The sequence below is a fragment of the Mastigoproctus giganteus genome, chromosome 13 (assembly GCF_048544385.1).
Source record: "Mastigoproctus giganteus isolate SK-2022 chromosome 13, ASM4854438v1, whole genome shotgun sequence".
Taxonomy (NCBI): domain Eukaryota; kingdom Metazoa; phylum Arthropoda; class Arachnida; order Uropygi; family Thelyphonidae; genus Mastigoproctus; species Mastigoproctus giganteus.
The window spans coordinates 80,870,213-80,895,568 of record NC_143587.1 but is presented as its reverse complement, the minus strand read 5'-3'; the positions used below and the strand labels follow the sequence as shown (position 1 = coordinate 80,895,568).

At 37.6% G+C, this 25,356-nt stretch overlaps 1 protein-coding gene across 1 annotated transcript in view; it reads left to right on the top strand.

The window, feature by feature from the left end:
• LOC150076217 (uncharacterized) overlaps nt 1–25,356 on the top strand; it is a 385,004-nt gene that overhangs the window by 314,073 nt on the left and 45,575 nt on the right. Inside the window, exon 16 of the mRNA XM_090388025.1 lies at nt 6,973–7,095. Coding sequence (XP_090244151.1) covers nt 6,973–7,095 — 123 coding nt within the window. The remainder of the gene's footprint in view (nt 1–6,972; nt 7,096–25,356) is intronic.

Genomic DNA, 25,356 nt, shown 5'->3' with positions numbered 1-25,356 from the left:
TTATCTTCAACAGTTTCTCCTCCACTTTACTCCCAGTTATTTCAAGATTCTGTAGCTTACTGCTAGAGTTGAATACACCTCTGGCATTCCCCTCGCTGAATAACTCCGCATGTGTGAATGTCGATGCAAAATATTCATTTAGTTTGTTAGCTACCTGAGCAGGGTCATCAACAGTTGACTCATCAATATCAAGTGGACCAATCTGATTCATCCCCTTCCTTCTAGAGTTTACATAAGTAAAGAATTCTTTGCTGTTTTTCTTTGCATCCCTTGCCAAGGATTTCTCGTAATCTGCCTTTGGCCTGCCTAACCTCCTTTGTAACTTGGTTGCATATCAACTTGTATCTATCATAGGCTTCTGTTTCATGTGTTAATTTGTAAGTATCCCATGCATTTTTCTTCTCTTCCATATGCCTCATTAGTTCATCTGACATCCATTTTGGCCTAAACCTTGAACAATATTTCTTAGTTGGTATGTAAAGCCTAGTAGCTTCCAAGATTAATTCTTTGAATGCTTCCCATTTTGAATTTGCTGTTGGTAACATCATCAGTTGGTCCCACTGTATAGAATTTAAATACTGTCTCAGTCCATCGTAGTCGCCTTTACGGAAGCAATAATCCTTCCCTTTACCCCTAATGCATGAAGAATCACTGCTGATAATCAAATCAAGAGTATTACTCCCTCTAGTTGCCTCCCGAACATGCTGATGTAGAAAACAATCATCCAATAAATCCACAAAAGCCCTGCTAGTGTGTGAGTGACCAGCCCCCAAATTCCAGTCAATATCTGGGAAATTAAAATCTCCCATTACAAGACTCTCTGATTTACTGGCCCACTCTATTTCTCTGTACAGTTTCTTATTATACTCATCAGAGTCATTAGGCTTATAGCACACTCCTTCTCTCAATTTTGATCTCCCAATGCTTATGTCACACCAAACTGACTCAACACTGCACTGTCCAGCGATGTCGACTGGCTTCACTTCCTTGGTTTTTATGTGTTAACTAATAGCATAACCCCTCCCCCCTTCCTATCCTGTCTATCCTTTTTGTAGACGTTGTACTCCCCAAATTGCAGTTCTGCATCCCTTATATCTGTGTGACACCACGTCTCTGATATCCCAACAATATCTGCCTTTGATATTTTGAGCAATACCTCAAATTCATCAAATTTATTTACTAAACTCCTAGCATTGGTGTACACGCAAGTATACCTGCACCTGTTTCTATTCTTAGCTACCCTAACACAACCCATGTGTTTACTTGTACCGCAATGGTTCCCAGCAGTCTCTGAAATATCATGCATCTTGTTTTTCAGGCTTCTGCTCATTCTAATAGAAGCAGTGCAAGAATCTTTCACCTCTGCCAGTGGCTACTGTCAATCTATTGGTCTTTGTCTCCCCCCAAGCTAGCAGTTTTCCAACCCACCTAACACTGCCTCAATAGCATCAGCAAATATTCTTGCACCCTTTCTATTTAAGTGTATCCCATCCCTGTAGAAGCAATCTCTCTTGTTAACAAGTACAGACCAGGCTGAAAAAAATTCTACCCCTTGAGCCTTGCACAATCTTTCCAGGGCCGAATTGATCGACAAGGCTCTCATCATATACTCCCTCCTATCGTGTCTGGGCAGAATTGCAGACACTTTCAAATTCAACCCTAATTCTCGGCTTTTGTTCAACAGTGACCTGTACTTGTTAAGTAATTCTGCCGGTCTCCTACTCTTAATATCATTAGTGCCAACGTGTACAACTATATCACCTTTTGTGCCCTTAAAAGATGATATCTGGTCTACAACATCATCAACCTTTGCACCTGGCTGACATACCCTGGTCCTGGTCAATAATGGAACTCCACTAATAACATTAGTCCATGAAGAGCAGTGGCCATTGAAAACCACCCTGTCTTCTCCCACTTAGCCATCCTTTTATTCCTAGCACTAACTTTCCCTTAATGCCAACTGCTCCAATTTGTACAGCAGTCTTTTATGTGTAAAAGTATCAATAGCTTTCTTGAAATCCAAGCATATGATATCCCTGGAACAGAAATTAAGCTAACAGGTCTGTAATTACTTAGGTCACCCTTTAATCTTCTTTGTGAATTGGGGATATATTTGCACATCTTCAGTCCACAGGGACCTCCTTTGAATCCAATGATATTCTCATAATTATGGCTAAGGGTTTGCTTACCTCCTTTGTTGTCTCTCTCTTAATATAATTTGATAGACCCCATCCACCCCAATTCCCTTATTTATGTTTAACTTCAACAATTTCTCTTCCACTTTCTTTCCTCTCAATTCTCACAAAATCATTTAGTGCTGAACCCTGAGGGACTCCACTGTATATAGTCTTTATATATATATATATATATATATATATATATATATATATATATATTACTGGGAAGTTCAATGCTTACACATTTTTATACCTATAAGTTATGTTACAAATGTTTTATATTTCTTTAGTCTGAAATTGTGGGTGTTTCTGGCCTCCTAATCTATGCACCTGGTAAGGCATGCCTGTAACAGGTGAGAGTTACCATTAGGTCAATAGCCCTGGACCAAAACATATGTGGGTGGAAGGTGGAAAGGCCACTGCCACAAGTTATAAAAAAGAGGAATTGATGCATAAATGCAGGCTGGGTAAGGCTGTTTGCCTTTGCTTCAAGGCCCCATGGCTCTTGACAACCCTGCCCACAGATATCAGTTACCATAGTTTTATGATTTGATAAAGTCCACAAATCTAATGTACTTTTGAGACCTAACTTTTATGGATTCTCTTATAAACACTAGTTTCTTTTCAAAGCAAATTCCGTTTGATGCAGTACATCTATAAAACATATGGTGCAGTGTGTTAAGACCAGAGTAGGTGTGGACATCACCACCTTATGTTCCTGATCAGTCCTGAGTATTGTGGAGCTTTGCTTGAGCAGCACCTTGATAAGCACCTCGCCTATCAGTGCCACTTTGACTAACATGTCAGTTGAGAAAATGATTCTCAAAAGAAGCAAAAGAAGAGCTGTCCCTTCCATTCATTCATATGTGGAAAAGATACATTTATGAAGTTTACCGTGGAGCCTGAAGTTGATGGTACCTCGCAATTTAACAGTGCTATATTGGAAACAACATATGAACATTACCATTATTTGGACATCCAATCTTTATTTGAGTTAGAATCTTACTAAATGAACCCAAATAATGTGATGTCACTATGTAACTATCTTTATCGAACTCTCTGTATTATTGATAGATTGCAAGATGGTTAAAGAAAGAAGAGGGAGGGAGGGGGGAGAGAGAGAGAGAGAGAGAGAGAGAGAGAGAGAGAGAGAGAGAGAGAGAGAGAGAGAGATTAGTTGGAGAGCACCAATCATATTACAAGGAATAAGGGTCCCTTTAGATATTTAATTTTACAGTGTATAACCTGTAGCATATGCCATTTAGGCTGTATTCTGAAGCAAATGTCCCCTGATATATCACTACATATTGATGTTGCAGAACTGTGAGCAGACTGGATTGCAGAAAATTTTCTTTAGCCAGTAAGTTAATCATTGGAGTAAATTGCCTTCAAGTATGTACTGATGACTTGGGGGAATTGATGACTGATGACTTCAAGTACAAGCTGATGACTTGGGGGAATCCGAAGGCCTACTGGATTGGCTTGTGGGAAGAGGGAAATGCACAGTGTTGGGTTTTTTTTTTTTTTTTTTTTTTTAAACTTCTGTGACTTCTTTAACTATATGACTAATATTAATACAGGGTGTCCATAAATTATTGACCACATTACAAATGATTATTAAGCACAAACTAGATCTGATATATGAATAATATTTATATAATTTTAAAGAGCCACTCAAAGGTAGCATCTTGTAGATATTGCTAGTGTTGATAACACTAGCAATAACCATTAAAATAGCGATCGTACAACAGTGTGTGTGTGTGTGTGTGTGTGTGTGTGTGTGTGTGTGTGTGTATATTGTGGTTTGCCAAGTTAAATCTGTAGTTACAGCAAAGGCAGTACCACCAAGAATATGGAGATGAGGTACCTTCAGACAAGTCCACTAAGCAATGGGTAGAACAGTTTAAGGGAACTGGCAGTGTACTGCATAAGAATGGTGCTGGTCGGGCTGCAATAAGTGTTGAGAATGGTGAATGCATGCAAGTTTTATATGCAGCCCAAAGAAATCTATCCATTGTGCTAGCAGACAACTAGAAATGCCCCAATTGACCAACCATTCACAAGATAATCCACCACTGCCTAAAACTTTATGCATACAAAATCCAACTTGTGCAAGCAATGAAACTGAATAGTTTGCTATGTTGGAGAGCATTTGCCATGGATATGCTCAGTTGGTTTGAAAATTACCACTTCCTGAACTAAGTTGCATTTAGTGACAAGTCCATCTTCCATCTGTCTGGTTAGGTCAACTGCAGAATCTGGATCAATGAAATCAGTCATGTCTTTAGTGAGCATGAACAGGATTCCCCATAATTGAATGTATGATGGGCCTTTTCCATAACAAGGTGATTCACCCATTTTTCTTTGTTAAGACTACTGTAAATGGTAACAAACAGTAACTTGGACATGCTGAAGCATGTTATAATTCTGCAGATTGCAGAACATCAACTGAACATTGTTTCAACAACATGACACTTCTCCTCATTGTGCTTTGACTGTGCAACAAATGAATTTGAAGTGCTGGTCAAGGCATCAAAGGCAGATATTGTTGGGATATCACAGATGTGGTGTCACACAGATATAAGGAATGAATAATTGGAATTTGGGAAGTACGATGTGTACAGAAAGGATAGGAAGAAAGGAGGTGGAGTTATGCTTTTAGTTAAGAAACACATAAAATCTAAAGCAATGCATCCAGTTGACATGGGAGGACAGTGTAATGTTGAGTCAGTTTGTTGTGACATAAGCACAAAGAAAGCAAAAATGAGAGGAGGAGTGTGTTATAGGCCTAATGACACTGATGAGTATAATGAACAGCTGTGCAGAGAAATAGTGGACCAGTAAATCAGAATGTCTTATAATGGGGTATTTTAACTTCCCAGATATTGACTGAAACTTGAGTTGGTCACTTGCACACTAGCAAGACTTAATGGAGACTTATTAGGCAACAAGAGAGAGTAATACTCTTGATCTGATTATCAGCAGTAATTATTCATGTATTAAAAATCTGTAGATAAAGGAACCACTTGGTGGCAGTTGTTACCAACAGTAAATTCTAAATGGGAAGCATTCAAAGAATTAATCTTGGAAGCTACTAGGCTATTCATACCAACTATATATGAAAAGTATATGATATCAAAATAATTTTGATATCATATACTTGAAAGCTTTTGATACTGTTGCACATGGAAGACTGCTATACAAATTGGAATGGTATGGTATTAAGGGCAAGTTGCTGCTATGGATAAAGAGTGTTGGGTTGGAGAAGACAGAGTGGTAATTAATGCACACTGCTCTTCTTGGATTAACATTATTAGTGAAGGCCCCCCAGGGTTCAGTGTTGAGCCCATTGTTGTTTTGTATATTTATCAATGATATTGATGAAGGACAGTAATTGGTTGTTAAGGACAGTAATGACAGTATGCTACTGCGACAGGATCTAGAAAAGTTGTGCAGATGGACTGAGTGATGGCAATTGAAGTTTAAAATTGACAAATGCAAAGTACTGCAGATGGGCTGAGTGGTGGAATTTGAAGTTTAACATTGACAAATGCAAAGTACTGCATATTGTCAATATGCAGTACTCTGTCAACCGCAGAATAACGCACCAATGTACAGTCAGATATGAAGTTTTCTGAGCAGTGCAGATGGACTGCCAGAGTAGCTGATGGAGTATTGTCAATGATATACAGGAATTTTGCTAGCATGGATAAGGAGATGATTATCCCCCTTGTATAAGGCAATGGTCAGGCTACACTTTAAGTACTGCATACAGTCTGCAGGTCTGGAGGCCTCATTTTAGGAAGAATGTAAAGCTGCTGGAACAAGTACAGAGATGAGTAGCAAGATTGGTGAGGGGAAACAAATTGTTGCTCTTACCAAGAAAGGGCCAAGTTCTGCAAATTGCAGTGTCTGGAGACCAGGCATCTGGGAGGTGATCTGATTGAGGTGTATAAGGCTTTGAATGGTTTGAGCAAACTCAATGCTGATGGGATTCTTCCTCTTGCTCAGATTACACACCTGAGGGAGCATAAAATTCAAATTGAGGAAAGACAGATGTACAATAGATATCCGTAAATATGCTTTTAGCCAGCAGACCTTAATTTCTGCTGGAACAAAAAGCTTAATTTTGAAAAATGTGATTATATGAATTAAAGGTGACATGCAATTGCTAAAAGTTTATCTTGAGGAAGTAAAGGATAAACTGATTTTTTTTTTATTATTATTTTATTTTTATTTTTTTTTATTGGGCAATCTAACTATACAATTTATAAATGAACAGTTTCATGGACAATGGTAGACAACAAATTTCAGAAGGCGTAAAAAGAACAGGAGGTAAGAGAGAGAAAGAAAGCACTTGGTGAAGGAACCAGAATTTTTTAAGGTCATATTGTATAACATTTTTAAATTAGAGATTAAGTCCAGATTGACTAAAAATTTATGCTTCACTTTGGAATTAGCAGAACTTTATATAACTGATAATTATTGATTTACCAGTTACTGATAATCATTAACTGCTGCTTTGGAAACTTGATAACTGATAATTATTGACTGAGAAGTTAATGAGTATGCCTAGCAGAAATATACATTGCAGGTTGCAAGATTTTCAAAGAGAGCTCTGCATGCTCTTGAACACTGATGTATTTTATTTATTTATTATTATTTTATTTTTTTTTTATTAAAAATTTTATTTTTACTGTTTTATGGTGAAATTTATCTTATCATATTAGAGAAGAGTTTTGCGTCTTACTTTTAGCCATAGTTATTCTTAGTAATTTTAATGTTTGTTTTGCAGATAATGATGAATGTGCAGAAATATCTTACCTCTGTGAACATAACTGTATTAATACCTGGGGATCTTATAGATGCACTTGTCAGCAGGGCTTTATTCTTCATCATGACAAACGATCATGTCACGGTTAGTTTCATATATATTTTCTAAACTTCTTTTAATAATAATTCTGTGAAAAGGCATTTTGGCATTTTAAAAGTTATAAAACATAATAAAATTTTTTTTCTTTGATTTATAATGAAACTGTCATAAAATACCTCACTTCCCAAAGGAACAAAAATAATATTTACTTTAATAAATTATTGTACTATAAGGACTTTCATTAACTAGGAAACTTTCAAGCTAGATACTCTTAATTTTGGGCAGTACAGGGAGAAATTAAGATTGGAATTCAAATCACAGAAACTTAACTGAACCAGTTGGAGAAATTAGTACTGGCTTAATGCTGATATCTGATAATGCAAATGTCACGTACATTGTACTTTGTTCTAAGAGGATTGACAGACAGGCCAAATAGGTCAATTTAATCTCTGAGAATTTCTGTATTGATTTGCATGTTAACTTAGAAAAACAGTATCTTTAACATTAATATTAATCACATAGTACAAGGAAGCCACTAGCTTTTGCTGCACTGGCCAACAAAAAATAATAAAATATGATAAAAATGAAAAATAAATAAATCTTTAAACTAAAAAGAAAATAAGCAAAAAGAACCCCAATATGTTTCCATCCTCAGGTAGGTAACTATCCAGCTGGCCTTTGAATTTCCCCAAGCTGTCAGCCTCAACTCTTTTAGTTATAAACAATTTTTAGTTATAACTAACTTTTAGTTATAAACAATTCCAGAATTCTGGAATTGTTTATAACTAAAAATTTTGCCTTCATACATTTTACTGTCCTCTCTGGTTGCCAAGCTCTGTAGCCCGCATATTCAAGTCTTTCGTCATATTCATGCTCTTCTGCAGATTTCACTGAGCAGGTTACCCATCTTCAGACTCTTTCAAGAAGCTCAATGTCTTTTTAGGTGCTGTCTCCATACTTGGACACAGTATTCCATGTGTATAGTGTTAACCTGTCTTGCAGCTCCGAGGGTTCCCCCAACTCCGCAGTATTCCATGTGCAGTCTTACAATTGGCGCACTATGGCCATAGAAGCCCATGGCCAAAAAATCCTCAAACAAGCAGCCTTACAATTACCTTATATAGTGGGATTATGATCTCTCTATCTCTACAAGCAAATATTTCATAAATTATTGATAGGACTCCATGGTCATCCTTGTCACCCATCTATACTACTACGATAACTTCATGTCCGACTGTATCACAACTCTCATTCCCTTTATTTCTGTACTGTTTTTTGATTTGAAATGCGAGACATTGCAAAGTCTTAAATTTTGAATTAAAAACACTAAATCTTAACTGCAACTTTTTTGACCACCCCCTGAAGCCTATGCAAGTTATTCTGAAGGAGCACTAATTGGAAGTGATCATTAACCACTCTTACAATCTTTACATCATTTGCAAATTTTGATATCATGCTTCTATCCTTTCAATGCCATTTATGAAAATCAGAAACAATAGTGATCCCAGAACCAACATTAGACAAATCTGGAGAGCAACTATTAATCACAACCCTCTACTTCCTTCCCTGCAGCCACCTTAGAACCATACCTGTGATTCCAGCATATTCCAACCTCTCATGAGGGATTGAGTCAAATGCTATACTAAAATTCAAATAAACAGTATCAAAATTATTTCCCTACATCCAGCTCACGAGTAATCAAAATAGCTAAGCAGATTAGTTAAGCATTATTTTCCTTAACAAAACCATATTTTGTAGCCTTCAGAATTCCATTTCTGCCCAAATAGTGCATTCTTTATCAATGCCACTGATTTTCCTTACCACTGAAACCCACTCAAGTAGAAACATAGATGCAGACAAATTTATTAATGCAGAATTTATTCTACATAAGTAAACTGCCTGATACTGGATGGGCATTGATTGCCCTAGTTATTTCAGCCTAACCTAGCTGGCCCTAAGTACCAAGTGAGTGACTTTCAAGTGTCTTCTCTCATGAAGTTTATTTTGGAGAGTGTTAGTGTTTTAATTTACATTGTTATTTGATTTTGCTCTTCTGAAATAGAAAAAAAAGGAAATATCCCTTTTATCTTGAATATATAACTAACTTTGTTAACACATTAACCTCTCCTTATTGCTTGGTCACTTGTGGCATTTTTCCTGTCTCTGTGTGGTATCACTTAGGTCACAGAAAAGCAGCTTTCTTCTCCTGTAACCAGGGAGAAAAATCTCTCTCTGGACTAAAAGGAGTAACAATAGACAACACGAAATGGGATATCTATGGATCATTTCATCCATATTTCTTAGACAAGAATGACCTAAACGTATCCCGTGCAAAGAGGGAAAAAAAAAACCCAGGTACACTGCCTCTCATTTTTCAATATTGCACTCCTGAACAAACCAACTATTCAGTGAGTTTTCCCCATTTTTTGATGCAGAAATGTCTCTTTAAAATGCACCTGGACCTCTAAAAATGATTCAGCAACAACTAAGATATGAAGATTTACTAGTTAAGATGACTGAGCACAGATGTGGAGAGACTTGAAAATATCTACCTTTGGTGGAATTCTCACAATGGTTACCCCATATTCCGCTCTGAACTCTTCTAAAGGGATAATGTCAAACATTTCATCCTTTGACACAAAATGTGTTGAGGATGAAATTATAAAACAAGTGATAAAAGTGTAGTATGCACCATGAAAAGAAAAAATGGAGAACCTTTCTCTATGCACATCATGTATTACATTTAAAATGCCAAATCTGTCCACAGCTATAAAAGCTGGTTACTTAAGATGCCAAGTTCGGCTCTACATTCCCAATTCTGTCTTGTGCTTTTAAGTGCCAAAAGGCGCCTCCGTAGCCAGGTGGGAAGGAGCAGCAGTGCGTAGCACACGCTTCTTGATTAGACCGGGGTTCGAGCCCATCACCACCAAATACGAAGGATGCGGAAAGGTCACGTAATGACCACCGCATATCCCGGAGCAATATGGCCTTAGTTGCTAATGCTCCTAAAAATCAAAAACAAATTAAGTGCCAAAAATTTGTTCATTCATAAGCAGTGTGCAGAAGTATAGTCACTTATGCCTTTTGTGAATCAAAAGAACACACATGTGTGTGCACACACACACACAAATTGTGATGCCAAAGCACAAAGCTGCCCAAAAGTGCAAGGTAATCATTCTGCCTTCTCTAAGAAATACATCTCGTGGAAACGAGAAAAGAAAATTCAGAAATATAAGATAGGGCACGAAGCTGCATATCAAGAGGCAAAGAAATGGTTTTCAATACCTACTAAATAACTTATATATGCATCATTTACCCAATGGCTTCATTATCACAACTCAGGCCGACTGCTCATTCTGCCAAATATTTTGATATCACTTCTTTCCTCATCAAAGGAACAATCCACCTCCATCTCAAAGAGTGAATACAAGGTGGTAACTTGCATACAAGTTAGTAACTCTAGGGATAAAATATCTATTCAGCAACCACCAGAACAAATCAAAAGTTTTAAAATAGTTGAAAGACACAAATATAGCTGATGTTATGGATATTTACAGAAAAGCAGATAAAGATGATTCAATTCTTGAAATTAATCGAAAGTACAGTTGTGCCCCTGTATCCACTGATTCAGTCACTCGCAGTTAACCACGGGGAAAAAAAAGGAAAAAAAAAGAAAATATTTGGAAAATTCCAGAAAATAAAAAAATAAACGTTTCATAAGTTTCAAACCATCCGCCAAGCGAGTTCAGGCTGTAACATGAAGTCTGCCAGTCCAGTACATGACTCAACTCCTTTTGTCTCCATACCCATGCTCCCATGCGAAACCTTCCTCCAATCTGCCTATAGTGTTCTTGCTGATAACATTGTAGTGTTATTGCAGTGCCTTTGTTTAAGAAAGCCTTTATTTACTGTAATAACAACCCCCAAAGCGCAAGAGTAGTAGTGCTGGTGGTGCTTCTAAGTCTAAGAGAAGCCATGAAGTGCTTCCCATTAGTGAAAAAGTAAAAATTCTCGATATGATTGAAAAAGAAAGAAAATCGTATGTGGAAATTGCCAGGTTGTATGGTAAGAACGAATCTTCGATTCATGAAGTGAAGAAGCATAAAGACAAAATTCATACTAGTTTTTCTGTTGCACCTCAAACTGCAAAAGTAACTGCTACAGTGCATGATAGGGTGTTAGTGAAGGTGGAAAAAGCATTAAATTTTCAGGTGGAAGATATGAACAGAAAAAGGATGCCCATTGATGGCAATGATGTGTTAAGGCAAAAGGCCTTAAGCCTATACGAGGACTTTCAGAAAAAAGATGAGATGGAAGAGGAAACGAAGCCATTTACAGCAAGCTAGGGATGGTTACATAGATTCAGAAATACGTTTAATCTGAAAAATATAAAAACACTGGAGAAGCTGCATCTGTGGATGAGGAAGCTGCTGCCACGTTTCCGGCAGAGTTAAAGAAAATTATAGAGGAGGGAGGCTACCATCCAAAGCAAGTTTTTAACTGTGACAAAATAGGACTGTTTTGGAAAAAGATGCCCAACAGAACCTACCGTATTTCCCCATGTATAAGACGCACCTTAATTTTGGGGCCCGGAATTTGAAAAAAAAAATGTATTACATAAAGTTATTGAACTCAAGTTTTATTCATCATAAAATTCATACAACTCCTCATCACTGCCAAAACTCCCATCCATTAGCTTGTCCTCATCTGTGTCTGATGACAAATCACTGTCTTCATATATTGCCTCGTCCTCAGTTCCATCTATGGCATTTGAAATGCCACACTTCTTAAATGACTTGACAATGATCTCAATCTTGATATTATCCCAGGATCTATTCACCCAGGTACAGACTTCTCCTATAGTTGGTTTCTTCACTCTTCCTGCTGGTGTCAAATTGTCCCCAGAAGACTTCATCCATTGGTTCCATTCGTCTCTCATGGCAGCTTTGAAGGGTTTGTTAATGCTGACATCAAGTGGTTGGAGCTGGGATGTCAAGCCTCCAGGTATGATGGCAAGTTTTGTTTTTTGCTCTGCAGCAATTTTCTTTGTATTTTTTGTTATGTGTGCCCTGAACTGATCAAGCACCAATAGGGCAGGTTTGCGTAAGAGACCACCTGGTCTCATGCTCCAAACTTTCTCAAACCAGATCTTCATCCCATCCTGATCCATCCAACCCTTGTCATGAACGTGGACAATCACTCCTCGAGGAATGTCTTCTTTTGGCATTGTTTTGCGTTTGAAAATCAGCATAGGAGGCAGCTTAGTTCCATCGAACCAAGAACAACTGTATAATGGTTCTTTTCATGTCCGCTTGTCTTCACAGTTACAGTTTTCACTCCCTTCTTATCAACAGTTCTGTTACTTAGGACATCAAATTGAAGGGGGACTTTGTCCATATTTGCAATCTGTCCCAACTCAAACTGATGTGTCTTCCGACATTGAATGACAAAACGATGAAATTCAAGGACCTTCTGCTCATAGCTTTCAGGCATCTTTTAGGCAAGTCTGGTGCATGTACGCATGCTTAGTCCATTCCGTTTCATGAACCTGAAGCCTCAATTGTGTCCTCCTTTGAAATCAGTAACTTATTTTTCATCAGCAATTCTTCTTGCCTCATGCTGAACCATCTTTGTGGACACAGGAATTCCAATTGCCCTTTGCTCCTCAATCCACATCTTCAATTCCCTCTCTAAATCAGGGCATTTTGCTGACTTGCCTCTAATGGCCTTCTTCTACCGTGGCGTTTTCAGTAGGGTTTCTTCTTCCTGTAGCCAGTCTCGGATTGTTTTCTCAGTTGGAGGAGGACAAAACTTACGTTCAGCAGCACGATTTCCATTCACTTTTGCAAACTGGATCACTTTTAACTTGAATTCAGCACTGTACGAAAATCTTTTCTGAGACATTTCTGGGCAGAACGTGGCAAAACGTAACCTAATATACCGGTAACAAGTGCGATACAATGAGTGCAAAGACAACAAGCGTGAAAAAGCGGGAAATGCAAGTAAAAAAAATTTACAACCACTGTATAAGATGCACCCAGTTTTTAGACCCCAAATTTTTCGAAAAAAGGTGTGTCTTATACATCAGGGGGATATTCATGTGTTGTTGTGGCGGACCCCAGGGTTTCCCCCATTAGCCGCTATTACTCCTTGTGTTGAGGCTCACGCCAAGACCGGCCATTTGTATGTAGTGTGTTGGGTGTGTAAATGTTATGATGTGTTCTGTTGTTATGTAGTCGGCCGGTACCTGGCTCTTAGCAAGTGGGAAGTAGCAACACCTGGTCACAGCATCCCACCCCCCATCCCCGCCACATGGAGGTGGCCAGGATCTACTACCTTCATGCTAGTCTATACCAGAACAAAGATCCAGGATAGGCAAAGTTAGGATAAAAGGAAAATGGAAAAAAAAAAATAAATAAATAAAATAAAAAAAAAAAAAAAAATAGCTGGAAAAGTTAGGGGTGGTGGGGAAGGAAAGAAGTACAGTGGGGGGGGGGGGTCAGAGAAGGGACCTGCCGTAATAAAAGGAAGTTAAGAGAAATTGAGGAAAAAAAAAAAAAAAGAGAGAGAGGTGGAGGCAATTTTCAGCCTTTGTAGAAGCCACATGTCGTGGTGCAATCCTATCCTAATTTATGATTAGCAATTCCTATCCTGTGAGCAGGATTAGGAGATGTCGAGGCACATCCTCAATAGATCCTTCAGCTTCAAGGGTAGCTCTTCCAACATTGAAGATTTCTTTGGCACTCCCATCGTTTGATAGAGCAAAGGCATATCAGAACTCTACAATGGACCAGGAGAAGGTTCGGTAGTTTCAGCAAACCTTAATTTCATTGTTAGATAAGTATCCAATGGCATGGCACAGCTGAAGCACTAGAGTCAAACTATATACACTATTTACGATTTCTAACACAGTAGGTTCATCACTCCAATCAATAAGGATTTAATTTCCATCACGATGTATCACCTCAAGTTCGTGAGACAAAATGCAGGAAGTAGCAGTTGAAGCTTCTTTGAAATATTGAAGTACAATATATTAATCAAATCTTTCTGGATAGCAGTTCTTTAGAAAGTCTGCAAAGAGGATGTCAGTCCTTGTTCAAGTCTTCAGAAATAATGTCAGTCCTTGTTCAAGTCTTCAGAGATAATGTCAGTCCTTGTTCAAGTCTTTCTCTTGATCCGGATTCAGGCTATCTCGGGGCAGCAGCTCTCGTTTCCTCTCGTCGTTTAAATGTTCGTGTTGCAAATAAGTTAAAAGCTTCAAATGCATCTTGTGATTGGATCAGAAAAGGCTTATTCTCCCTGTCGTAAGAACCAGTAATGAGTTGTAGTTCATTCCGTAAGTCAGTATAATAGTGACACTCCAAAAGGATATGATCTGCATCCTCTTCACCTCCACAGAGACAAAGAGGGGAAGGAGACAATCCAAGTTTATACAGCTTGCTATTGAGGCTGCCGTGACCTGACAAAAAGGTATGTTCCATATAGTCCAGGAGCAAACCACAATAGTTCCTTTTTCCTAAATTCCCTTACATTCGGCAAATACTCTCTTGTCACCTTTCCTGTCTCCGATACAGACCAGTCAGCCTGCCACTTATTAACATAAATAGTGCGCAATCTTTCCTTTTCAGTTGTTATTGGAACATTCAGGTCAAGTTCCACGTTATCAAGAGAAGTAGGATGTGCCTTTTTCAGGTGGTATCTCAAATATCTATATTGGACCTCATATTGTATTGGCATCCTTCCTATCAGAAGCTGTAAAGCTGCAGTAGAAATTGTCCTACAAGCTCTGGATAACATAAGAAGGGCAGCACGCTGTGCTTGCAATAGCTGTTTGACAATGGCACACTTGGTTGCCCTATAACCCCAGGCACCAGCACCATATGTGATAATGGGCAGAAATATACAGTTATAATACAATCTCAGTGAGTGACCTTTAAGGCCCCACTCTTGTCGTGTTACTTGTCTCAATCTAGATAGTAATGACTTGCATTTTTCTTCAATGTATTTTGCATGGGGTATAAAACTCAAACCATCATCCAGAATAATTCCCAAGTATTTTGTGGTTGAACTGTATTTAATAGCTTGTCCTTTATATTTTATTTGAGGGGGACGGCTTATACATGGGGAAATATGGTATATCTGCAAAACAGCCACCAGGCTTTAAAGCATGGAAGGACCAATTGACGTTGATACTATGTGGCAATGCAGCCGGGCATATGATAAAGCCTGGCATTGTTTACCAAGCGAAGAATCTCGTGCTCTCAAACACAAAAACAAAAATTATTTGCCTGCCTTCTGGCAACACAACCTCAAGGCATGTGTCACGGCAGTGTTATTCACTGAATGGTTCTACGAATGCTTCATCCCCGAAGTGAAGAAATATTTGGAGAAGGAAAGGTTGCCTTTCAAGGTTTTATTAATAATACACAATGTGCTTGGCCATCCTCAGTCGATCACCATTGAAGATCCTAGTGTCCAGGTTGTATTTTTGCCACCTAACACAACCCCACTTCTTCAGCCACTCGGCAAGTGTTCGAGATGATTCGACCAGCAATTGATGTCGGCCCTGACATTGAAATCGTGGACTGCTGGAAATCATTCACCATTGCCGATGCAATAACAATCATCAAAGGTGCAATGGATGAATTAAAACCAGAAACAGTGACTGCATGCTGGAAGAATTTGTGGAGTGAAGTCATCCATGATTTCAAAGGTTCCCCAGGAATTGGCGGAGAGGTAAACACGATCATCCGAACAGCAAGAGAAGTTGGTGGCAATGAATTGGCCGATATGATAGCTGAAGAAATGGTAGACCATATCGAAGAACACTGTGAGGTTTGACAAACGAGTTGGAAGACCTTGTTAGGTCGTCTACAGAGGAAGAAGAAACTGAAGCTGAACCAGCTAAGTGGACACTTGAAAAATTTGGTGAAGTGTTTCGGATGGTACAAAACTTGAAGGAGAAGATAATGGATTATGATCCTATGATGGAACGCAGCATTAAAGTTACCCATTCGATGACGGAAGCAATGGAACTTCTCCAGCATATGTTTGATGAATTAAAAAGGCAAAAGAAACAACTCCCTATCACGATGTTCTTCAAAAAGGTCAGGGGGAAAGTGTCCACTATCAATGATCCACAGCCATCAACATCATCTACTCCTGCTGCCATCCAGCAACCATCATCTTCGTCTCCTCCAGTTTCGGAAGATGATCCTTCTGGCAGCCGACCGGGCTAGCCGAGTGGGTAAAGTACCTGCCCGGCAACCCAAAGGTCGCGGGTTCGATTCCCGCCTCGGGCTTGGATCAAAGTACTGCAAAAACCTTGGGAGGTGCAATATGGCCACAGAAGCCGATGCGCCAACAACTACCAAATCAAAAAAAAAAAAAAAAAAAGATCCTTCTGGCACCTTGTCAGAAGGTCAGTAGCCTAGAAGAACGTCACAATGCCTACACCATCACCCCACTTCATCTCATTATCATAGGCATTGTACATTCTCATCGTCATCATGGATCATCGGTGCCTCCGTAGCAAGGTAGGCAGGAGAAGCAGTGCATAGCACACGCTTCTTGATTAGACCAGGGTTCGAGCCCATGACCACCAAATACGGAGGACGCAGAAAGGTCAGGGAATGACCACCGCATATCCCCGGAGCAATATGGCCTTAGTTGCTAACCCTCCTAAAAAACCAAAACAACATCATGGATCATCGCAGCAACAACGAAAAACGGAGAAGCTAATGAATACCCACAATAGGCTAAGATATTTTCTAACAAATAAAACTTTTCATTACATGATATATACAGGTACAGTACAGGTATGTTTTTCTATTGTGCCTTCATCCTTTGAGGTATATAGAAAGTATAATTTTCATTGTTCTATCGTCTCTTGAGGATTAGGCTAAAATGTCAGAATCCCTTTCATTCGAGAGAGAGAGAGAGTACAGTGTACAATGTACTTTATTACCGTATTTAATGTTGATAATGTGTTACTTTGTGTTTAATTTATCAATTAAACTTTATTATACATATGTATGTACAAGAAAATCACGTTATATATGGGGTCAGCAAGTGTTCGCTTATGTCCATGGTAAGTCTTAGAATGTATCCCCCGCAGATACGGGGAGGTTCTTACTATATATGGATATACTCTTCCTAAAAAAGGAAGAAAAAAACAAAAACAGAGAGGCATAAACAAAACACTTCACATATACAAAGACATTTTGGTTAAGTTCAAAACAATACATGCATTGGTTCCATGGAACTATCATGGACTATATGCTAATTTAGACAATTTATACAATCTAAAATATGTCTGTTTCAATATGCATACAAGAAAAAACCTGCCCAGTAAAATTTCTATGGCAATAAAACATTATACCATATATAGAAAATACAGAAACTCCTCTAGTATAGCACATGGAGGAGTGGCATTGTTAGTGAATTCTGGAACTCCCTCTGGGAAACATCTATAGAGACAGCTGCAGCCTGCTTTACCATTGGTATAGCAATAAAATTAGTTTGTGTTTCTCACCAAATCTCATATCACTATTTTTGATATCTAAATGACCTAGTAAGGCAAATATCTGTTCCCTCCCCCTATCCTGGATGATTGGAATGGAAATCACCCCTATGGGATTCAAAACATCTTAACAGCAGAGGACAGTTAATTAAATTTCTATATGAACATAATCTAACATTGTTAAATGCCAGTGATCACATGGAAGTGCATCTACCATCTGGATCAAGCCCTGTTTATTTATGGGCTTTATGGTGCAAGGATCAAGCTCTGCTATTGGCCTTTCAGTGTCCTTTCCAACAATGTTTCACTAATAGATTGTACAGTCAGTAACTCCTCATTATTGTGATTTTTTCCAAGTCATCTGTATACTTTCTGAACAAGTTCTCTTCAGCTTGACATAAGAACAACTTGGAATTTTCCAAGGCTAATTGTATTAAATACCAATGAATAGCTGGGTGAAATGAAAATCACCCCTATGGGATTTTCAATGTCATACAATTATATATGATATTGAGAATGTCATTATCACTGCAATCCACATGATTGAATTTGCATTAAGCAATATTACACAACAGATACTGATATTAATCTACTATACTGATATCATCTATCAAAATTCTGCTCCACCCAAAAATGTGGCAGGTTACAGCCTGTGATGATGCTAAAAAGGAGAGGAATAAATACTGGAATTTGTTTCACAAATATCCTTAACTAACCATATATAGTTCAACAAGGAGACAAGGGCTAAAGTTCATTTGTTATAAGATGATAAGTAAAAAAGAAGCATGGATGCATTATGCTGCCACTATAAACAGATCCACAGGTACTGCTACAGTCCAGAACAAAATCAAACACAATAATGGTAAACACTCACCCACAACTTCTTCAATTCTATTTCTGAAGAAAAGGAAATTTTTGACCCTCTTGAAATCGCTGACATTGCACAATTCATTCACTGGCCAAGACTAAATTGTGCAGTGCACTTACACACTTACACAGATGAACAATAGTGCTCTAGGCCCTAATGGAATTTATTACTCCATGATTTTTCGTTTGAGTAAGGACTTGCTAAACAATTATACAACAGAATTTTCTTAGAGGAATACACTAACTGGTGCCATTCTTGTGTGTTGATCTTCCTGAGGCCAGGGTAAGACACTGGTTATCCAAAAAATTACCACCCTATTGCACTAACCAGTTGTTTAGAAAAAAACTTTAAAAAATATATAGTTGGCAGTCCCTAGAGACTCAAAACATTCTAAATCCAATTAACCCTTTATTGGCTGCATTGGCAGTAAATAAATAAATTAGTAAATATATTAATAAATTATTAAATATATTTAAAATTAATAAAATATATAAATAAATTATTTTATAATTCCACCAAAGTGAAATTTTAAAATAAAAATATCGATTAAAGTGACATCAACAATATCTATTAAAGTGACGAAGTTTAGCTTTCCTTCATTTTTGATTTTTGGATTGATTTTCAATTTGCATCATTAATTCTTTTGTTATAGAAGTTTTGCCATAAAAATAATAAAAGGAAATATTTTGTTAGGCTTTGTAAAGCCAGTTCTTACATATAATTATCAAGCATTCCAAAGCAAGAATTTAAAATTAGTGGCATCTGTAGGTCCAATAAAAGATGGGCACTATCATAACCTTTGATCTGAAGTAAGTGAATGGAAATGCTTGCACCCTGTATTGATTGATAAGGCACCAATAAATGCAGGGCATGGTTTTTTCAATATTTATTATTATATTTTTTGAAGTTTCACTCACCAACAGTGAAGATAATGCCTAATGAGTTAAAAAACATGTTATGAAAAAATGCATCTGTGAAGTCCGTCAGAGGGGGATTTATTTTTAAAAAATTTTTAAATGTATGTTTTAAATATAAAAAAAAAATGGATTTTTCACAGTTGTGCCTCATAACAGATTAAAAATGAACTTGCCATCATAAAAGTGAACGATTTTGAATTATTTCATGCCTTTGTTCTAAGCATAACAATGATAGAAAAAAATCCACCATGTGCTTGCTACTGTTTAATGTTAACTTTTCACATGCCCAGTAAATATGGTTTTTATGAAAGAGCAAATTGATACTTGATCTCATGATCAAAGCAGAAGCAAATTTTCAGAATGCTCTCTCCAGAAATGAGCACTTAGTCATGTGTCTTGACACACCTCTTATATTCTTGTCTTGCATAAATCTGGCCTTCAGAGTCATCTCTTGAATTTTTTTCAGAACTTTCTGAGTAATAGATCCTTTCAAATACATTTTCATTCTTCTCTTTCTACTAATCAAAAGACAACTAAAAGCCATCATTAACAGATCACCAAGGGTGTCAAGACTAATATTCAAGATTTCTAAGAGGTACAAGCTAAAGATTATAATGATTTATGCACCAACATCGAGCCATGAAGATGAAGAGGTTGAAGAAATGTACAATGAAATTGAGAGTCTTCTAGATGAGCAGAAAACCCACTACACTATTATTATGGGGGACTTCAATGCTAAGGTTGGAAAAAGGCAAAACAGTGCAGAAAGAGGAACTATAGGAAATTTTGGAATTGGTGAAAGAAATAAAAGAGGTGAAAGACTTGTGGAATTTGCAGAATCTCAAGGACTGTCAGTAATGAACACTTTTTTCAAGAAAAGGATGAACAGAAAGTGGACATGGAAGAGTCCAAATGGATTAACAACTAATGAAATCGACTTCATCCTCACTAACAGAAGATATATTGTGAATGATGTTACCATCCTGAATAAGGTAAATGTTGGAAGTGATCACAGAATGGTAAGATGTACACTTGATATAGATGTAGGAAAGGAAAGGAAAAAACTGACTCGAGTAAATAATACAAAGGTCTTTGAAATAACAGAGGAGGAGAAAAAGCAGTATGTACTGGAACTTAAGAACAAGTTTGAGCTTCTGCAGACTGCTCAGGACCAAGATATCGACGAGGAATATTACAACTTTCTGAAAGTGATAAAGCCCAAGAAACCTATAGGGAAACAGAAATCCAAAGAAGAAAAAATTAGTCAAGAAACACTTGTCATGATGAACCAAAGACGACAAATGAAGAGCAAGAAAAACACTGACAGGGAGAAAATTGAGTATACTGAGTTATGCAAAGCCATTAAAAAGAGACTCAGAGAGGACATAAGAAGATTTAACACAAGAAAAGTAGAACAAGCATTAAGGGAAAAGAAAGGATTTAAATCAGCAGCCATGAGCAGTAATACAGAAAGACAGATACTGAAACTGAAGAATAGCGATGGTGTACTTATAAACAGCAGAGAAGGCATAATTCAAATAGCAGAAGACTACTATAGAGAATTATACAAGGAGCGAGGGAATGATGCCAGCAGTGGGGAACATGGATTGCAAAGTAGCAACACATATGACATACCCGATATTCTTCCTGATGAGGTAGAACATGCATTGAAGAAAATGAAGAATCGGAAAGCCCCGGGGGAAGATGAAGTTACTGTAGAGTTGTTAAAATTGGGAGGAAGAGACATAACACAAAAACTGGCAAGGCTCTTCACAAAGTGCATTAGAAAAAGTGTGATGCCTAAGCAGTGGAATAATGCAATCATAGTTTTGCTGCATAAGAAAGGAGATAAATCAGAAATTGGAAATTATAGACCAATTAGCTTGTTATCCCATATCTACAAGTTGTTCACAAGGGTCATTACTAACAGATTAGAAAGAATACTTGATGAGAATCAACCGAAAGAGCAAGCTGGCTTTAGGACAGGATTCTCAAATATGGATCACCTTCACGTAATATCACAGCTAATGGAGAAAGCAAATGAATATAAAACACCATTATGCCTGGCATTTGTGGATTATGAAAAGGCATTTGACTCCATACAGCATAAGGCAATGTTTCGGGCACTGGAAAGACAAGGCATAGATACCCCATATATTACAATTTTGAAGAAAATATATGAGAACACTACCTCTTTTATTAAACTAGACAAAGACAGTCGCAAATTTAAAATCGAGAAAGGAGTTCGACAAGGAGACACAATATCTCCAAAGCTGTTTACTGCTGCCCTTGAGGAAGCTTTCAAAAGATTAGACTGGTCGCAGAAAGGAGTCAGTGTGAACGGAGAGTACCTAAACCATTTACGATTTGCAGATGACATTGTGGTCATAAGCCACGATCCCAAAGAATTAGAGGAAAATCTTAATCAGTTATGCACAGTTAGTAAGGATTTTGGACTAAAGATGAATATGGCTAAAACAAAAGTAATGATGAACAAGTATGCCACGGAAAGGGAAATAATGATTGAAGGAGCAGTAATTGAAAAGGTGGAGTCATATACTTATCTGGGACAAGTTATTAGCTGTAATAATGATAAATGGCTGGAAGTCAAGAGAAGAATAAATTTTGGATGGATAGCATTCAGGAATTATAATCACATACTGAAGAGCAATATCCCAGTTTGTCTGAAACGTAAAATTATGAATCAATGTATACTCCCCACCATGACTTATGGAAGTGAAACTTGGGCACTCACCAAAAGAATGGAAGAGAAGCTAAGAACTACACAGCGAAGAATGGAACGAATTATATTGGGAATCAGACTGTTAGATAAGAAGAGAAACACATGGATTAGGCAGCAAACTCAAGTAAAGGACATTCTTATCAAAACTAAAGAACTAAAATGGTCTTGGGCAGGACACATAGCTCGAAGACATGATGACAGATGGACTAAGAAAATAACAGAATGGTACCCAAGAGGAGCTAGAAGAAAACCTGGAAGACAAAGGCGGAGATGGATAGACGAAATTCATGAGTTTTTGAGTAGTAAATGGATGGCCAGTGCTCAAAACAGAAGGAACTGGAAAGTTGCTGGAGAGGCCTTCATCCTGCAGTGGATTGAAAATGGCTGATGATGATGATGATGAACAGATTATTCTCTCTGGGACCAGAAACAATGGCTATAGACTTTCTAAACCAAAAATAACTGCAGTATGCTTCTACCACAAACATATTTTACATCCCAAATCCAGGCCTTCAGTTTGATTCTTATTGTATTATTAAATTATTAGATTTTTTTAGCCTAATACTTGATAAAAACTTGAACTTCTTAGAAAATAATATATATTAATACAAGTTGTCCCAAGAAACCATATCTCAGCATAATCTTCTCTGTGTCATGGTGACAGGACACAAATTGTTATATGCTGTTACATTCATACCACTAATTAGATCTCAAATTGGACTATGAGTCTCCTGCATATGCTTCAGCCAGGTTTAAATGTACTGAAATGGCTTGCTCCTGTATGCTATCAGTTTTAAGCCTCTGTAAGAGAGCCTATGGATCCCCACTAGATCTTTGATGACCTCTGTTTCTAAAATTATGCATCCAAAATTAGCACTCTCCCATTTCCAAAATCCAAAATTAGCACTCTCCCACTTTTTCCTCAACACAACTTTCTCTTTCAGTGTCAGAATATTGGAATCATAATGAGGATTTGTTTTATGAAGCTTTGCTTCAGTATAAATTAACTGTCAGAGTCCCAGAAAACTAAGTTCGTTCATGACCTTGCTAGTGTACTTTTGGAGTTTGAATTTTCTGGCAGTGGAGAGTTTGTATGACATCATTCCATGCTTACTCATTTACTCTCAGATAAGTGGCAATGGACCATGTCTTGTCAAGAGGAGTCCAAGTTTCCTCTAGGTATTTGGAATGTGACATTGCAATTTGTGATTAACTGCTGTTTGTGGCCATGCAACATGGAGGAATACACCTCACAGTGCAAATTTCAGAACTGGACTGTACTGTAAGTCTTCAGATCCCAGTTTTGAGCCTTCTTTCTTCAAACATTTGTTTAAAATAAATAAATGCACAAGGCATAATACTTTAAGAGTTTGGTATCTATATAATATCGGTGTTTAGATACACCATAGATAACTCTTAATAAACTACAGAGTAGTTGTTGTAGGCATCATTTGCTGTTTCTCATATTGTGCTCTGCCTTCACGACGAGTTGCCATGATATTGCACTACTTCGAATAAGTAACTCTTCACTAATAGAGAAGACTATTGTTACTTATTCTCAGTTGAGTACCACCACCCAGACAGCACTGTTTCACGGCTATTGGCCGATCATCAGTGGGTGGGCAGGTACCCTGGTAATGCAGACATGACGACCCAGTTGTGAAGTTAATCACACAATATGAGAGATGCCAAGAGGTGTAGATGTCAATATTTAAAATAAATAAATGCACAAGGCATAATACTTTAAGAGTTTGGTATCTATATAATATCGGTGTTTAGATACACCATAGATAACTCTTAATAAACTACAGAGTAGTTGTTGTAGGCATCATTTGCTGTTTCTCAGCAAATGATGCCTACAAATGAGAAACAGCAAATGATGCCTACAACAACTACTCTGTAGTTTATTAAGAGTTATCTATGGTGTATCTAAACACCGATATTATATAGATACCAAACTCTTAAAGTATTATGCCTTGTGCATTTATTTATTTTAAATATTGACATCTACACCTCTTGGCATCTCTCATATTGTGTGATTAACTTCACAACTGGGTCGTCATGTCTGCATTACCAGGGTACCTGCCCACCCACTGATGATCGGCCAATAGCCGTGAAACAGTGCTGTCTGGGTGGTGGTACTCAACTGAGAATAAGTAACAATAGTCTTCTCTATTAGTGAAGAGTTACTTATTCGAAGTAGTGCAATATCATGGCAACTCGTCGTGAAGGCAGAGCACAATATGAGAAACAGCAAATGATGCCTACAACAACTACTCTGTAGTTTATTAAGAGTTATGTATGGTGTATCAAACATTTGTATAAAAAGTACATGGATGCAAGTACAGTTAATGTGAGGGAAAGAGGACTATAATGATACTATAGTGACTATAATAATATGTATAATGATTGAGGAATATATAAATTTACAGTAGCATTTGTTAGCATTCTCACATAGAACAATGTGTGATAGAATAACAAAACTACTACATCTTTTATTGCAGTGAGGTCCAAAATTTCACACACAGTGTCTGGCTCAATCATTGACTATTTGGAGAACTTGTCAAGCAATAGATAGTTTTACTCAGGGAATTAAACTCAAATAAACTTGTTATATTCTTTTCATCTAAAACTTCAATTGACTCTGGTTTTTTGATAATCCCAATTCTTGGACAGCTGACTTTTGGGATGTTGCAAATATAGTATAAGTATCAATATTAGTAGTGGCAAATGATGCAATAAAGCAAGTTTATACAGCATTAGCCAAAAGAAAAAAAACACTTTCCTCCCCCCTCACCTGACCAACCACTATAATAATTGCCTAGTTCTTCCTTGAATTTATTCAAACTACCCAGCTGTACAACACAGATAAGTTTGTTCCAACAATCAATTAACCCACTGGTTGAAAGCATAGCTATCCTGTAACCATCCTTCCTCACTTTAAATTTATGTCCCTTAGTGTATGTTGTCTGAGCAAGAGGAAAGACACCATCAACATTTAGCATACAATCCATTCAAAGCTTTAAACACCACAGTGAGATCCTCATACTTCCTAAATTAAGGCTTTCAGACCTGTATGCAGTCTTAAAATGTGGCTGAACTATTTCCTTAAACAGCAGGATAATCACCTCCTTATTTCTACTGCATCTAAAGAAAGACATTGTGCTTCTTGAAAGGGTCCAAAGACTGGTAACTCACCTGGATATCAGCAAAAGGGCGTCCATATGAGGAAAGACTTCAAATATGGAGGTTGCAG